Here is a 16,088-nt window from a genome sequence, read left to right on the forward strand (position 1 = left end):
GAAAACACTGTTACAATGAGAATGTAACAAACCATACACAGACAGCAACTGAGGTAAGAATTGAGCCTGGGTCTTCTGTGATGCAGTTTAGAGGAATCAGAGGTGATCTGGTTGAGAGACAAGGTTGTGAGGCGCCTTGCCAGGCTAGAAGATGGGAGGATGTTTCCTCGGTAGGATATCCAGAAGTTTGGGGACTATCAGAAAAATGGACCACCCATCTAAGGTGGGATAAAGCAGAGAACCACATCTTCTCACAGTGGATCTTGAATTTTGGAATTTTTTGATACTGGAGAACAATGGAAGGAGAATCGTGGAAATTTTCATTGCCAAGACCGATAGATTTAGTTTAGTTTAAAGATACTACAGTGGCCATTTGGCTTGTTTTGTGTGTCATTAACTATGGCATGTGTCTTTAAATTTTAGACTGCCCGTTATATTGTGGGTGGGATTTATGACGTATTTTAGGGCGTGTTTGGAGCTAAGTTTCATGTGCAGAAGCTTTGTTTTAGTTTAGTTTTGGACGAGCAGGGGGAAGGTTTACCCGTTGACCATGCGAAGCGTAACAGAGACACGAGGAGTTTTCTAACCTTTAAAGCGATAAGCTGGAGTTCGATGAAGATTATAAGTGTACGAATCGGAAGAAGTTTGGATGTACCTTATTGTTTTTCATTAACAATAAAGAATTTATTAATCAGAGGACTATGTTTTGAAGATTTATCTGTGAAGAAGCTCTGAAGGTCCACGACGGTGAGCTCGCATGCGTACAAAGACATTCCCCTTAACCATGTAGTCCATTTAGCGGCTAGAGGGAGTAATCTCTTGAACGATATAAAAATCTGCCGCTACAGATACAACTTGGAATCAGGCCCTTATGCTCATCAACTTGTGATCACACTAGCAATATTCTACACACGAGGGACAATTTACAATTCCAACCAAAGACATACAGGTTCGTAGGTTAATTGGCTTGGCATAAATGTAAATTGTCCCTAGTGTGTGCAGGGTAGTGTTAATGTGTGGGATCGTTGGTTGGCGTGGACTCAGTGGGCCGAAGGGCCTTTTTCCGCCCTGTATTTCTAAACTAAAAAAAAAAAAACTAACAGAAGAAGCACAGGGCAGCAGAATGGTGCAGCAGTAAAGGTGCAGCCTTATAGCGCAAGAAGACCCGTGTTCGATCCTGACCACGGGTGCTGTCTATATGAAGTTTGTACTTATAACCATATAACCATATAACAATTACAGCACGGAAACAGGCCATCTCGACCCTTCTAGTCCGTGCCGAACACGTATTCTCCCCTAGTCCCATATACCTGCGCTCAGACCATAACCCTCCATTACTTTCCCGTCCATATAACTATCCAATTTATTTTTAAATGATAAAAACGAACCTGCCTCCACCACCTTCACTGGAAGCTCATTCCACACAGCCACCACTCTCTGAGTAAAGAAGTTCCCCCTCATGTTACCCCTAAACTTCTGTCCCTTAATTCTCAAGTCATGTCCCCTTGTTTGAATCTTCCCTACTCTCAGTGGGAAAAGCTTATCCACGTCAACTCTGTCTATCCCTCTCATCATTTTAAAGACCTCTATCAAGTCCCCCCTTAACCTTCTGCGCTCCAGAGAATAAAGCCCTAACTTGTTCAACCTTTCTCTGTAACTTAGTTGTTGAAACCCAGGCAACATTCTAGTAAATCTCCTCTGTACTCTCTCTATTTTGTTGACATCCTTCCTATAATTAGGCAACCAAAATTGCACACCATACTCCAGAATTGGCCTCACCAATGCCTTGTACAATTTAAACATTACATCCCAACTTCAATACTTCTCCCTGGGTTTTCCCCGGGTGTTCTGGTTTCCTCGCTCACTGCAAAGACATCCAGCTTTTTAGGTAATTCGCTTCAGTATGTTTTAAAATTGTCCCTAGTGTGCAGGATAGTATTAGTGTACTGGGTGATCACTGGTCGGTGTGGACTTGGTGGACAGAAGGACTTGTTTCTGCGTTGTATCTCCAAAGTCTAAAGCCAATTAACCTACAACCCTGTACGTCTTTAGAATGTGGGAGGAAACCAGAGCACCCGTAAAAAACTCACGCGGTCAGAGGAGAACTTACAAACTTCGTACAGATAGCATCCGTAGTTAAGATCTCTGGCGCTGTAAGGCAGCAAATCTACCGCAGCGCCACTGTGTCGCCCCTGTTTGAACAATTGTTTTTTTAAGGGAATGGGGAAGAAGAAGGAAAGCAGACCTGAGATCTTCAGGTTACCCAGAATCTTACAAAATGGCAAAGGACGCTCAAGGGGACAAATGGTCAACTCTTCTTCCTATTCTTATCTCTTAAGAAAGATTGGGGAAATGAAGAGAGAAATTACAGTCCTGGAGAACCCTGGGTTGTCATCAGATTTCGTAACACAAAGCTTAAGATCAGCATTGGAGGCATTTGAGAGAGACCGGGATTGGGAGTGAGTGAGTACCTTTATTGAACGATGGGAAAGGAATTTTTTGGGATTTCTAAATTTGACTTTTTTATGACATTGATTTTTATAAGTAAGCAATGTGTCTTTGACGAAAACTGAAAGATAAAGAAGTTGAGATGAGGAGATGTGTTTGGGTGGGAGAAAGTCCTTGCCCATTGGTCTCAGGGAAAGAAGAAAGTGCGACCAGAAGTAAGTGAATAACAAATTAAGGATAAGTTAAGGATTGCTCGGTGGGGGCGCTGCGAGCCGGCTGTTAGTCATTTTCTACTTTTTGTTTTTTTTAGTATGTCCCAATGCGTGTTTTTAATGTTTCTTTGTGTGTCTTGTGTGGGGGGTTGTGTGGGGGGGGGTAAGGGGGAAACTGCTTTGGTCGCCTCCTCCACGGAGAGGCAACTTTTTCCATGTCGCCTCCCTCGCGGCCTAACACAAAGGATTGGTGCGGCCTTTCCTGGAGACGGGCCCGGGGCTTCTGCAGCGGGCGCAGCGTAGACTTTTTCATCGCGGAGTGGGCGAGCCCTCGCCGGGGGTCGCCAGAAGGGAGCGCTCCGATCGCTGGCCCGCTGCAGCCTGAAGCCGCGGTCTGCGGAGCTCCAGCTGGCGTGGCGTCCGGACCCCGGTGGAGAAGAGCTCCGACCGCCGGCCCGCGGCCTACAACATCTTTTGAAGCCGCGTTCTGCGGTGCTACTAACTGCGGCGCGGCGGGGACTTTAGATCTTCGACCGCCGGCCTTCGGCCTACACCATCTTGAAGCCGCGGTCTCCGGTAGGGAAGCACCGATTCAGGACTTACCTTGTCTGCACATCTGGCCGCCCGCAGCTGCGACTGTGTCCTGACCACGGGGGAAAATGGAGGAGGACTGACTAAACTTTGTGCCTTCCACCACAGTGATGTATGCTGTGGTGGATGTTTGTGTTAAATTTTTATTGTGTATTGTGTGTTCTCTTTTATTGTACTGCCGCTGGCAAGTTCATTTCACTGCACTTTATTGTGTACGTGACGAATAAATCTGACTATTGACTATTGACTATTGATTGTTGAGTTCAGGGGGGAGAGGGAAGACGATAAGAATGCAAGGAAAAAGCAAATATTTATGAACAGAAAATATAGGGGAGAGTGTGATAGGAAAAAGAATGAATAGTTCATCCTACTGAGCTTAAATTACTGATTAAGATGAGTCTGTATACAAATGTATGTTTATTTATACTTTGTATATTTTCATGTTTATTTATACTATAGATAAAAATAGCTTATACTACAGCTGTACTATAGCTGAAAGGGAAATGAATGAATAATTCATCCTACTTAGCTGAAATTACTGCTTAAGATGGGTCTGTATACAAATGTATGTTTATTTATACTTTGTGACTGAAAGCACATATGCTACAAAATAAGTCTAAAACACTTCTTTTGAAAAGCTTATTTATTGGAATTCTATTAGTGTTACATTACCACAACAGGTATGAACAATTTCTTTCAAACTAATATCCTCTTCTTTATCCTTCAGGATAAGGATCGATTTGCCCACCTCAATGATACAAAGTATAATCCATATGTCGGCCATAATTCATTCCGTGAGAAATACTTCAGTGGCGTTATGAAGAAGGTTGCTAAGGAAACCAAAAATACCCAGAAATGACCAGCACAAATATATTTTAACCTGTAAGATACTTTTTAATCTAATAAATAAACACAGATCCAGTTTGGTAGACTGTTTCAGTATCTTTAAATGTTTTTGTCAGAGATGTGAGCAATTAGTATGAAATGTATTTTAATATTAAGTGTCTACATAGAATATGCATATACAGCTAAACTAGTGAATTTGTCAACTGTTATGAGAGAAAGATGCAAAGGAAAATAGTATTATCATTTCAAATCAAATGCATGTGTGTACTAATAGGTCAATACTGATCCTGATGCCACATTATGTTAAATTGAGGCACCACGGCCAACTGATAATTGATTACTAGGTTTGCAGATGACACTAAAGTAAGTGGGTGGTATTGTAGATAGTGAAGATGGTTATCAAAAATTACAGAAAGATCTTGTTCAGTTGGGCTATGGGTTAATGGAGTTTAATACAGATAAGCGCAAGGTATTGCATTTTGGGAAGTAAAACCAGGACAGGACCTTCACAGTGAATGGCAGGGCTCTGGGGAGGGTTGTAGAGCAGTGGGATCTAGAAGTGTTGGTACAGTTCCTTGAAAGTGCCGTTGGGAGTAGATGATATGGTCATAAGTGATAGGAGCAGAATTAGGCCATTCGGCCCATCAAGTCTACGCCATTCAATCATGGCTGATCTATCTCTCCCTGCCAACCCCATTCTTTGGCCTTCTCCCAATAACCCCTGACACCCGTACTAATCAAGAATCTATCTACAGTGCCCTTCATAATGTTTGGGCCAAAGACCCATCATTTATTTATTTGCCTCTGTACTCCACAATTGGAGATTTGTAATAGAAAAAATCACATGTGGTTAAAGTGCACATTGTCAGATTTTAATAAAGACCATTTTTATTCATTTTGGTTTCACCATGTAGAAATTACAGCAGTGTTTATACATAGTCCCCCCGATTTCAGGGCTCCATAATGTTTGGGACACAGCAATGTCATGTAAATGAAATTGGTCATGTTTAGTATTTTGGTGCATATCCTTTGCATGCATTGACTGCTTGAAGTCTGTGATTCATGGACATCACCAGTTGCTGGGTGTCTTCTCTGGTGATGCGCTGCCAGGACTGTATTGCAGCCATATTTAGCTTATGCTTGTTTTGGGGGCTATTCCCCTTCAGTTTTCTCTCCAGCATATAAAAGGCATGCTCAATTGGGTACAGATCGGGTGATTGACTTGGCCACTCAAGAATTGACCATTGTTTAGATTTGGAAAAATTCCTTTGCTGCTTCAGCAATATGTTTGGGATCATTCTCTTGCTGTAGAATGAACCGCCGGCCAATGAGTTTTGAGGCATTTGTTTGAACTTGAGCAGATAGGATGTGTCTATACACTTCTGAATTCATTATGCTACTACCATCAGCAGTTGTATCATCAATGAAGATAAGTGAACCAGTACCTTCAGCAGCCATACATGCCCAGGCCATAACACCCCCACCACTGTGTTTCACAGATGAGGTGGTTTCCTTTGTATCTTGGGCAGCTCCTTCTCTCCTCCATACTTTGCTCTTGCCATCACTCTGATATAAGTTAATCTTCGTCTCATTTGTACACAATACCTTTTTCCAGAACTATGCTTGCTCTTTTAAGTACTTCTTGGCAAGCTGTAACCTGGCCATCCTATTTTTGCGGCTAACCAGTGGTTTGCATCAGTGTCGTATTTCTGTTCATGAAGACTTCTGCGGACAGTGGTCATTGACATATCCACACCTGACTCCTTGAAGAGTGTTTCTGATCTGTCGGACAGCTGTTTGGGAATTTTTCTTTATTATAGAGTTATTATTATATTATAGAGCTATTATAGAGATATTATATATATCTGTCATCAGCTATGGAGGTCTTCTTGGCCTGCCAGTCTGTTTGCGATTAGTAAGCTCTCTATCTTCTTAATGATAGATAGAAACATAGAAAATAGGTGCAGGAGGAGGCCATTTGGCCCTTCGAGCCAACACCGCCATTCATTGTGATCATGGCTGATCGTCCCCTATCAATAACCCGTGCCTGCCTTCTCCCCATATCCCTTGACTCCACTAGCCCCTAGAGCTCTATCTAACTCTCTCTTAAATCAATCCAGTGACTTGTCCTCCACTGCCCTCTGTGGCAGAGAATTCCATAAATTCACAACTTTCTGGGTGAAAAAGTTTTTTCTCACCTCAGTCTTAAATGACCTCCCCTTTATTCCTATGCTGCACTCCCTCAATAGCGCCCCCCCCCCCCCCCTCCCCCACCCAACATCAGTCTGAAGAAGGATTTCGGCCCGAAACATTGCCTATTTCCTTACCTCCATAGACGCTGCTGCACCAGCTGAGTTTCTGCAGCACTTTTGTCTACCTCCCCTTTATTCTAAGACTGTGGCCCCTGGTTCTGCACCTGCATGCTTACTTTCAGTGACTGATGGACAAGGACACCCACATCTTGTTGTACTTCCCCTTTTCCGAACTTGACACCATTCAGATAATAATCTGCCTTCCTGTTCTTGCCACCAAAGTGGATAACCTCACATTTATCCACATTAAACTGCATCGGCCATGCATCTGCCTACTTACCCAACCTATCCAAGTCACCCTGCATCCTCATAGCATCCTCCTCACTGTTCACACTGCCACACAGCTTTGTGTCATCTGCAAGTTTGCTAATGTTACTTTTAATCCCTTCATCTAAATCATTAATGTATATTGTAAATAGCTGCGGTCCCAGCTCAGAGCTTGCGGTACTACACTAGTCACTGCCTGCCATTCTGAAAGGGACCCGTTAATCCCTACTCTTTGTTTCCTGTCTGCTAACCAATTTTCTATCCATGTCAGTACCCTACCCCAAATATCATGTGCTCTAATTTTGCTCACTAATCTCCTTTGTGGGACCTTATCAAAGGTTTTCTGAAAGTCCAGGTACACTACATCCACTGGTTCTCCCTTGTCCATGTTCCTAGTCACATCCTCAAATAATTCCAGAAGATTAGTCAAGTATGATTTCCCCTTCGTAACTCCATGCTGACTCGGACCGATCCTGTTACTGCTAACACACCTGAGCAATTACAAACACCTGTGAAGCCATGTGTCCCAAACTTTATGGTGCCCTGAAATGGGGGGGACTATGTATAAACACAGCTGTAATTTCTACATGGTGAAATCAAAATGTATTAAAATACCCTTTAATAAAATCTGACAATGTGCACTTTAACCACATGTGATTTTTTTCTATTACAAATCTCAAATAGTGGAGTACAGCGGCAAATAAATAAATGATGGGTCTTTGTCCCAAACATTATGGAGGGCACTGTATCTCTGCCGTAAAAAATATCCATTGACTTGGCCTCCACAGCCTTCTGTGGCAAAGGATTCCACAGATTCACCACCCTCTGACTAAAAAAATTCTCCCTAAAGGAACGTCCTTTAATTCTGAGGCTATGACCTCGCGTCGTACACTCTCCCACTAGTGGAAACATCCTCTCCACATCCACTCTATCCAAGCGTTTAACTATTCAGTACGTTTCAATGAGATCACCCCTCATTATTCTAAACTCAAGCGACTACAGGCCCAGTGCCATCAAACGCTCATCATATCCTGGGATTCATTTTTGTAAATTCACTCATTTTGTAAACCCACTCATTCCTGGGATCATTTTTGTAAATTCCTCACACTGCTCCAAACGTGGCCTGACCAGTGCTTTATGGAGCCTCAGCATTACATCCCTGTTTTTTGTACTCATCCCTCTTGAAATAAATGCTAGCATTGCGTTTGCCTTCTTTACTACCGTGCAACTTGTAGATTAACTTTTTGCGAATCCTGCGCCAACAATCCCAAGGCACTTTGCACCTCCGATTACTGGATTCTATCCCCATTTTGAAAATAGTCTACGCCTTTATTCCCACGACCAAAATTCATGACTTTGCTACACTTTATTCCATCTGCCACTTCTCTGCCCACTCTCCCAACCTGTCCATGTCCTTCAGCAGAGTCCTTGCACTACACTACCTGCCCCTCCACCTGTTTTCATATCATCGGGTGCATTTTGGGAAGTCAAAACAGGACAGGACCTTCACAGTGAATGGTGGGGCCCTGGGGAATGTTGTAGAGCAGAGGGATCTAGGAGTGCAGGTGCATAGTTCCTTGAAAGTGGTGTTGGGGCTAGATAGACTCTTGGCACATTGGCCCTCCTCGATCAGGGTATTGAGCATAGAAGTTGGGACGTTATGTTGCAGTTGTACAAGACATTGGTGAGGCCACAATTGGAGTATTGTGTTCAGTTTAGGTCATCCTGTTGTAGGAAAGATGTTGTTAACCTGGAAAGAGTGCAGAGAAGATTTACGAGAATGTAGCCAGAACTTGAGGGCCGGAGTTAATGGGAGAGATTGGGCAGCCAGGACTCTAGTACTTGGAGCGCAAGAGGATGAGGGCTGATCTTATTGAGGTGTATAAGGGGAATAGTTAGGGCTGTTGCACAGAATCTTTTACCCAGAGTAGGGAATCATGAACCAGAGGCCATAGGTTTAAGGTGAGAGGAGGCAGATTCAATAAGAACCCAAGGGGCAACCTTTTCACACTGATGGAATGAGCTGCCAGAGGAGCTAGTTGAGGAAGGTACCATAACAATATTTAAGACATTTTGACAGGTACAATGATGGGAATGGTTTAGAAGGATATGGGCAGGCAGGTGGGACTAATGTAGATGGGGCATATTGGTCAGAATGGGCAAATTGGGCCAAAGGGCACGTTTCTACGGTGTATGACTCTGGTACATTTTCAGATTAGTTACTGGTCAATTAAAACATAATGTATAAGTATTTTCTCACACAAATTGTGAGTCATTACATGATTTATAGAAAAGCTGTCATGGTGAATAATTTAAGAAATAGATGATGAAATAGAAAATGATGAATACAGCCAATAGCATGGATAAATTGGATTGAATGACCCTTTACACTGATAATTATCTTGTGATCTATACTTGATCCACAGAATCCTACTAACTAATGGAACTTGTTGAATTGTGTAATCAGTAATGAGGCCACTGTATACACATGCACAGTGTGGTCCCAAAATAGCAGAATTTTTCTCCAGTGTTACATCTTGTTTTCATCAACGAATAAAAGAATTGCATTTAGTGTATCCAAAAATAAATGTGGAAGTTACCATCAGAGTAAACTCAAGGACAATAGCAATCCAGTAAATGACAGACTGGATGCATTCAGCAGAGGACACTTGCGACAACTCTTGAAAAAGTTGCAACTCAAGTAGACCGTGGTAAATTCTTGAATGTGGGTTACCTGGACTTTAGTAGATTAAAATGAACAAACTTAAATTACAAACACTAGACTTTCACGATAACCCATAAGGATACAAAAATGGTCAAAGCGAAGGAACCAATTAATTTGAGGAGCTATGTTAGTGTAAAATAAGTGATGCCACTAAAGGGATAGCTTTGGGGCTCAGCTTTGAACCTCCCACCCTTTTGAATTACAGACCTGGCCTGTCAGTAGCTCATGCCGATCGCAGAAACTATGTATAATCAAAATGCCGATTATACTAATTTCTAAATGGTGGAATTGAATGAGTTTGTATTTGCATTTATAATACCTAGGCACATGACAGTTTGTGAGGTAAATAAAGCTTGCAGCTGTGGAATCAAGAAATAGAGGGCATCAATAACTATCTTTGTAATAAATCACCAATGCTAAATGCTGGAGAAAATGCCTCCAGGGTCCAGTCCCCAACATCATTGAATAGCCAACTGCTCTGCCACATCCAAAGCCTAAAATCTACAGGAAATCTTTCAGTCGGCTGCTCCTCCACATCTAACAGCAGCATTTCAAACCAAGGCTGATTGCCTGGCAATCACACTGCGGCTTAAAGACATCAAGGAAATAGGAGAGGTTGTTCATCATTAAAAAGATATGCTCCATTCATGCAAAAAATGCCTTGAGTTCGAAATTGTGTTGTTACCCCAAGTAACATTTGGCAAGAGGTTAATTCATTTTAGAGTGTGAAGTATTAATAACAGTTGTGTCTTTATTATTAAAACATTCTGTCAATTTTTATTATATACAGTATAAAGAGCCATTTTTAAGCTACTTGCTTGAAGGAGAACAGATGCAACATAGGCAGCTGAAGGCTGCCAAGCTTGTTCATCTGCAGATTTGATTTTGTCTACCAGCATTTGTAATGCCAGGAACACAATATCTCAGTGAACTCAAAATAAATAGAACTCACTAAACACGAGTTTGGTCCAAAATTGATTAAATCAGAAATGTGTTTTTACTATTCTTTTCAAAACGTATTTGTTTTTATTAGAGGGTAATCAAAAATGTAATACTTATTCAAAATCATGAGGAATTTTGATAAAGTAAATTGAAAAAAACATTTGTTTTTCCACAGTAGGCGAGTTGGTAATCAGAGGACATAAATGTTAATTTAAATGCCAGAAGAAGCAGAGAGAAGATCAGCAAAGGAAAAATGATGCTGTAACTTATCATTACTGGGGGCGTGCTACTGAAAGGGTGGTGGAGAGATATTCAACAGTAATCTTCAGAATTGAAACAGATATAATTGCAGGGGTTTAGTAATATGATTAGGGCATGGGACTAATTGAATAGCTTTTTGAGAGGCACAAATATAAAGAGCTGGCAGGCGCTCTTCAGCGTACTAACATCCCATGGTAAGTGTAAGTTGAATCACCCTTTTTTTCCCCTATTGATTTAGTTCCTCTGCACCCTGGGTAAATATTCACAAAATGTATTTACTAAAAATACATTGAATTTGAAAATCATTGGGCTGTCGTATCTGTAGTTATGTTGGCGTCGTGCCTGTAAGAATTTGTTTTGTCTTTCATTTTAGTGTTGCGGCCATCCACACCTTCAAAACCGGAGAACCAGAAAATCAACAATGCTTTCAACAAAGTTTTTCTCAGGATATGTGTGTGTGTGTGCACTATTACCTTAGTTTACCTCAAACTGTTAACTTTGTTCGTTATATAGAAGATAGATATCAGATCACTGGTGATTGAAGTTGTGCTAGTTTTGACTTGATTTATCTTAATGTACATGAGATTTGACGGTACCTATAGCAAACTAGTATTTCTCAACTGACATCTTCCCATGCTGCATGTAGCTCACAAGTCTGGGGACCTCCTTCCTTTACACTTGGTGCAGCTGCGTCTTCATTCCCCAAATGAGGACGATGACTCGTCTTTTTTTATAAAATTAGTTCATTAAATTTCCAGATTTCCACTGCATGATCTTCTCTCTGGTTCTTCTGGCAATTTTGTTCCTCTGATTACCAAGCCATCAACTGTGGAAACAAATGTTTTTTTTATTTACGCGATCTAAACTCCTCATAATTTTGAATAACAATTTACATTTCTGGTTGACCTACACAGCTCTAATAAAAATATATAGCAGCAATATTGTTTTATCCCACTCGAAGGAATTCTCCAGCCAATGTTTTCTGAATAGAAATAGTTTTATGTGGTTTCTGACCTTCTTGAGGAATATAAATAAAATTTAATCTGGCTCGTGGATTTATGTGTTTTTTTGTTTCAGCATCAGTGTTAAAGGGAGACTTTTCTTGCTCATTTATAGATCTTGTGAATTTTTCTTGTGAATTGGTTTTGCATGTTTTTATATTTTCACATTTTCTTTTGACATAAAAGAAGGCCATGAAGCCTACCAAGTTCCTGTCGGTCATTGAGGCGGACCCAACTGTCCCATTGCTCATTGTTCCCTCTCACATGGCTTTCAACTACCCACGATCTCTCTGTCAGCCACACACGTTGACAATAAATAAAATGCTTCTGTACAATAATGCATGAACGCTTGAGAAAAGCACACAGGAGATATATTATTGAATGTGATAGTTTTTGAAATTGCTCTTGAATGGTAGTACCTGAGGTAATCAATGGTTTAAAGATTAGAATGTACTTATTTCGCAGAAAAAATCACATTATTTTTGCTTAGAACTATCACAGATAGAAAAAGAACTATCACAAAGATAGAAAAAAACGTATAATTTAAGTTCTTTGAAAGTATTCCAGTCTAAAGTTGTGGCATTGCTTTTTATGGAGCCAAAGATCTGTGTTAATTTTGGCAGTTCCTAACTTGAAGAAATACAGATTTTGGTTCATTGAAGGGTGCTGGCTACTTTTTATTGGTCCCTTACTCATATGTTCAAGTGAACATTGGCACAACCTCAATCAGATCTGACATGTAATCTGTCTTCTAAATAATTGACAAAGTTAACCGATTGTAGAAATAGAGGTGACCGTGTACAGCCAAATTTCCTTAGTTGAACTTTGTTAAATGTAAAATACAATCCAGGAACAGGCCTTGTGACGCATAATGTCTGTGCAAAACCTGATGCCGTTAAACTACCCTCTCCTGCCAGCATGTGATCCATATCCCTCCACTTCCTTGCATATCTATGTACCTACATAAAAGCCTCTTTGAAAACCACAACTGTATCTGCCTCCACCACTCCTGGCAGCACGTTCCTGGCACCCACCTTTCTCTGTGTAAAACCTTGCTCCACACATCTCGTTTTCCCCCTTTGACATTAATGCTATGCCCTCTTGTCTTTGACATTTCCCCCCTGAGAAAATGGTTCTAGCAGTCTACTCTACCTCTGCCTCCCCCCAGAAAGGTATCTGCTTCTATCGGGTCTCCACTCAACTTCTGATCTTCTGGAGAAAACAATCCAAGTATGTGCAGTCTCTCCTTGCAGATATCCCCTCCATCCAGGGAGAATTTGGTAAACTTTCTCAAACCTTTACATCCGTCTTGTAATGGAGTGATCAGAACTGCACACAACACTTAAAATGCAGTCGGACTAAATTTTAAAACATAACTTCCTGACTCTTATACTCAATTAGATGAGTCATAGAATGATACAGTGTGGAAACGGTCCCTTCGGCCCAACTTGCTCACACCGGCCAACATGTCCCAGCTACACTTGTCCCACCTGCCCGCATTTGGTCCATATCCCTCCAAACCTATCCTATCCATGTACTAGTCTAACTGTTTCTTAAATGTTGGAATGGTCCCAGCCTTAACTATCTCCTCTGGCAGCTTGTTCCATACACCCATCAACCTTTGTGTAAAAAAATCGATTCCTATTAAATCTTTTCCCCTTCACCTTAAACCTGTGTCCTCTAGTCCTCGATTCACCTACTCTGGGCAAAAGACTGTGCATCTACCCGATCTATTCCTCTCATGATCTTGTACACCTCTATAAGATCACCCCACATCCTGTGCTCCAAGGAATAGTCCCAGCCTACTCAACCTCTCGTATAAGAAAGAACTGAAGATGCTGGTTTAAATCGAAGGGCGACACAAAATGCTGGAGTAACTCAGCGGGTGAGGCAGCATCTCTGGAGGGAAGGAATCGGCGACGTTTCGGGTCGAGACCTTTCTTCAGATTGCAGAAGGGTCTCAACCCGAAACGTTGCCCATTCCTTGTCTCCAGAGATTTTGCCTTACCTGATAAGTTACTCCAGCATTTTGTGTCTACCTTCTACTCACCCTCTCCCTATAGCTCAGACCTTCTAGTCCTGGCAAAATTCTTGTAAATCTTCTCTGTATCCTGTCCAGCTTGACAACATCTTTCCCATAACATGGTGCCCAGAACTGAACACAATACTCTAAATGCGGCCTCACGAACATCTTATACAACTGCAACATGACCTCCCAACATCTCTACTCAATACTCTGACTGTTGGCCGATGTGCCAAAAGCCTTTTTGACCACCCAATCTACTTGCGATTATACCTTCAAGGAACTATGTGCCTGCACTCTTTGATCCCTTTGCTCTACAACACTATCCAGAGCCCTACCGCTCATTGTGCCAGATGCCACCAATTTATTCCATAATCAAGATCATGAAAACAAATGTCTCAAACCTCTATCCATTTTTGTTTACTCGTAAAGTATCTTAGATGGAATATACTGGAAGGGATGCATGGGATGTGGGTTTACTGAACTATTTATTTAATCATTTTTGGCTGAGGGTAGTATCCAAGTCAAAGCCATTTGATTGAAGTCTAGGGCCAGAGAATGAATTCACAGGTTGCTCGTTCCCAATGATAGCTGCCATGGGACCTAGAGGTAGCGAGTCTATAACGAGTGGAAGTTGGGCCCACTTGGTCAAGCCACAACCCCCTGAAGAAAATACTATTTTAAAACAGGGGATCTGCTTTGAGAGTGACTTTCTAAGTCCTGAGAAGAAGTGAGATAGTGTGGTTTGGGAGATTAAGTTATATCATTTTATGGACTGTCATCACAATAGGCAGCCTCATTGTTGCATAAGGTGGGACTCACTGCATCTGGTGTTTACAATAGCAGGGCTGTTTGTGAAAATCTAGTGCAGGCATATAATGGCACTCTCGTTGGCACATCTTCCCCAGCCAACAATGGGACATTAGAGACTCCACCCTTCCTGAGGTTATTTGTTGCTGGCCCTGATTTGCTCTGTCCTTTTCTCACCTCCAGTTCCCCCCCTCTTTCAGTCTGAAGAAGGGTTACGACTTGAAACATCACCTTTTCTCCAGAGATTTTGTGTCTTTCTGTGGGACTTTGTTCATTTTCTAACGTTGGATCATGGGGCAATTATTTCATGATTTATCTCATTTACTATTATACGGGTCTTAGCTAATCTTTAATTTCAATTAAAAAGATTTTAGTTGCATTGGGAAGTTTGTATCATATGAAAAGCAATATGAAGCACAGCTTTGACCAACAGCGTAGAATCGATGGATGCTGTAATGGCTCCGTTTTGGATTGACAGATCATAGATACATAGAAAATAGGTGCAGGAGTAGGCCATTCGGCCTTTCGAGCCTGCACCGCCATTCAATATGATCATGGCTGATCATCCAACTCAGTATCCTGTACCTGCCTTCTCTCCATACCCCCTGATCCCTTTAGCCACAAGGGCCACATCTAACTCCCTCTTAAATATAGCCAATGAACTGGCCTCAACTACCCTCTGTGGCAGAGAGTTCCAGAGATTCACCACTCTCTGTGTGAAAAAGTTTCTTCTCATCTCGGTCCTAAAGGATTTCCCCCTTATCCTCAAGCTGTGACCCCTTGTCCTGGACCTCCCCAACATCGGGAACAATCCTCCTGCATCTAGCCTGTCCAACCCCATAAGAAATTTGTAAGTTTCTATAAGATCCCCTCTCAATCTCCTAAATTCTAGCGAGTATAAGCCAAGTCTATCCAGATCATTTTATCGACAATCCTTGGAAGTGAAGAGAGAATCATTTCAATATTATAAGGTCATAAGTGATAGGAGCACAATTAGGCCTTTGGCCCATCAAGTCATTCAATCATGGCTGACATATCTCTCCCTCCTAACCCCATTCTCCTGCCTTATCCCCATAACCTCTGACACCCATACCAATGAAGAATCTTATCTACCTCTGCCTTAAAAAATATCTGCTGACATGGTCTCCAAGGCCTTCTGTGGCAAAGGCTCACCACCCTCCATCAGAAGTATATTGAGACATCCCAAAAAATATTGCTGATATAAAACAATGTTTCCAAAAATTCTATCCATGTGCAACATGATATAGTGCAGGAAGTATTGTTGCACTGTTACCTGTGCAGCACAAATCACTGGCAGTACCACATGATTCAATCTCAGTCTTGGGTTTCAAATCTGAGGAGAATGATTTGTAGCACTGATCTATTTCAAGTAGAAGCCATCCACATTGTTTTACACTGTATAGATTTGATGGCAACAGACTACCTTAATTTCTGTCTTTTATTTCTTGATCTTGTATTTTCATAATACTATTTAACTAAGGATGATGTATAGTGTTTTATAGCTGATAAAATATATTTTAAAATTTAATTGCTGTTAAAATGAAAAGGTGATACCTAATTTGTGCCAGTCAAACCCTACAAATAGTGCTGTAAGAACCAGGAGACCTGCTTCATGGTGCTGTGGTTGTC

At 41.5% G+C, this 16,088-nt stretch overlaps 1 protein-coding gene across 3 annotated transcripts in view; it reads left to right on the forward strand.

The window, feature by feature from the left end:
* trmt11 (tRNA methyltransferase 11 homolog) overlaps positions 1–16,088 on the forward strand; it is a 149,932-nt gene that overhangs the window by 62,225 nt on the left and 71,619 nt on the right. The window contains exons 13-14 of one of the 3 annotated variants that reach the window (XM_033021216.1): positions 3,979–4,133; positions 10,978–11,657. In XM_033021216.1, coding sequence (XP_032877107.1) covers positions 3,979–4,110 — 132 coding nt within the window. In that variant the 3' untranslated portion in view covers positions 4,111–4,133; positions 10,978–11,657. Of the gene's footprint in view, positions 1–3,978; positions 4,134–10,977; positions 11,658–16,088 lie in introns of those variants that run through there. The other 2 variants (XR_004412034.1, XM_033021217.1) reach the window with 2 other exon arrangements.

The sequence above is a fragment of the Amblyraja radiata genome, chromosome 5 (genome assembly GCF_010909765.2).
Source record: "Amblyraja radiata isolate CabotCenter1 chromosome 5, sAmbRad1.1.pri, whole genome shotgun sequence".
Classification (NCBI taxonomy): Eukaryota; Metazoa; Chordata; class Chondrichthyes; order Rajiformes; family Rajidae; genus Amblyraja; species Amblyraja radiata.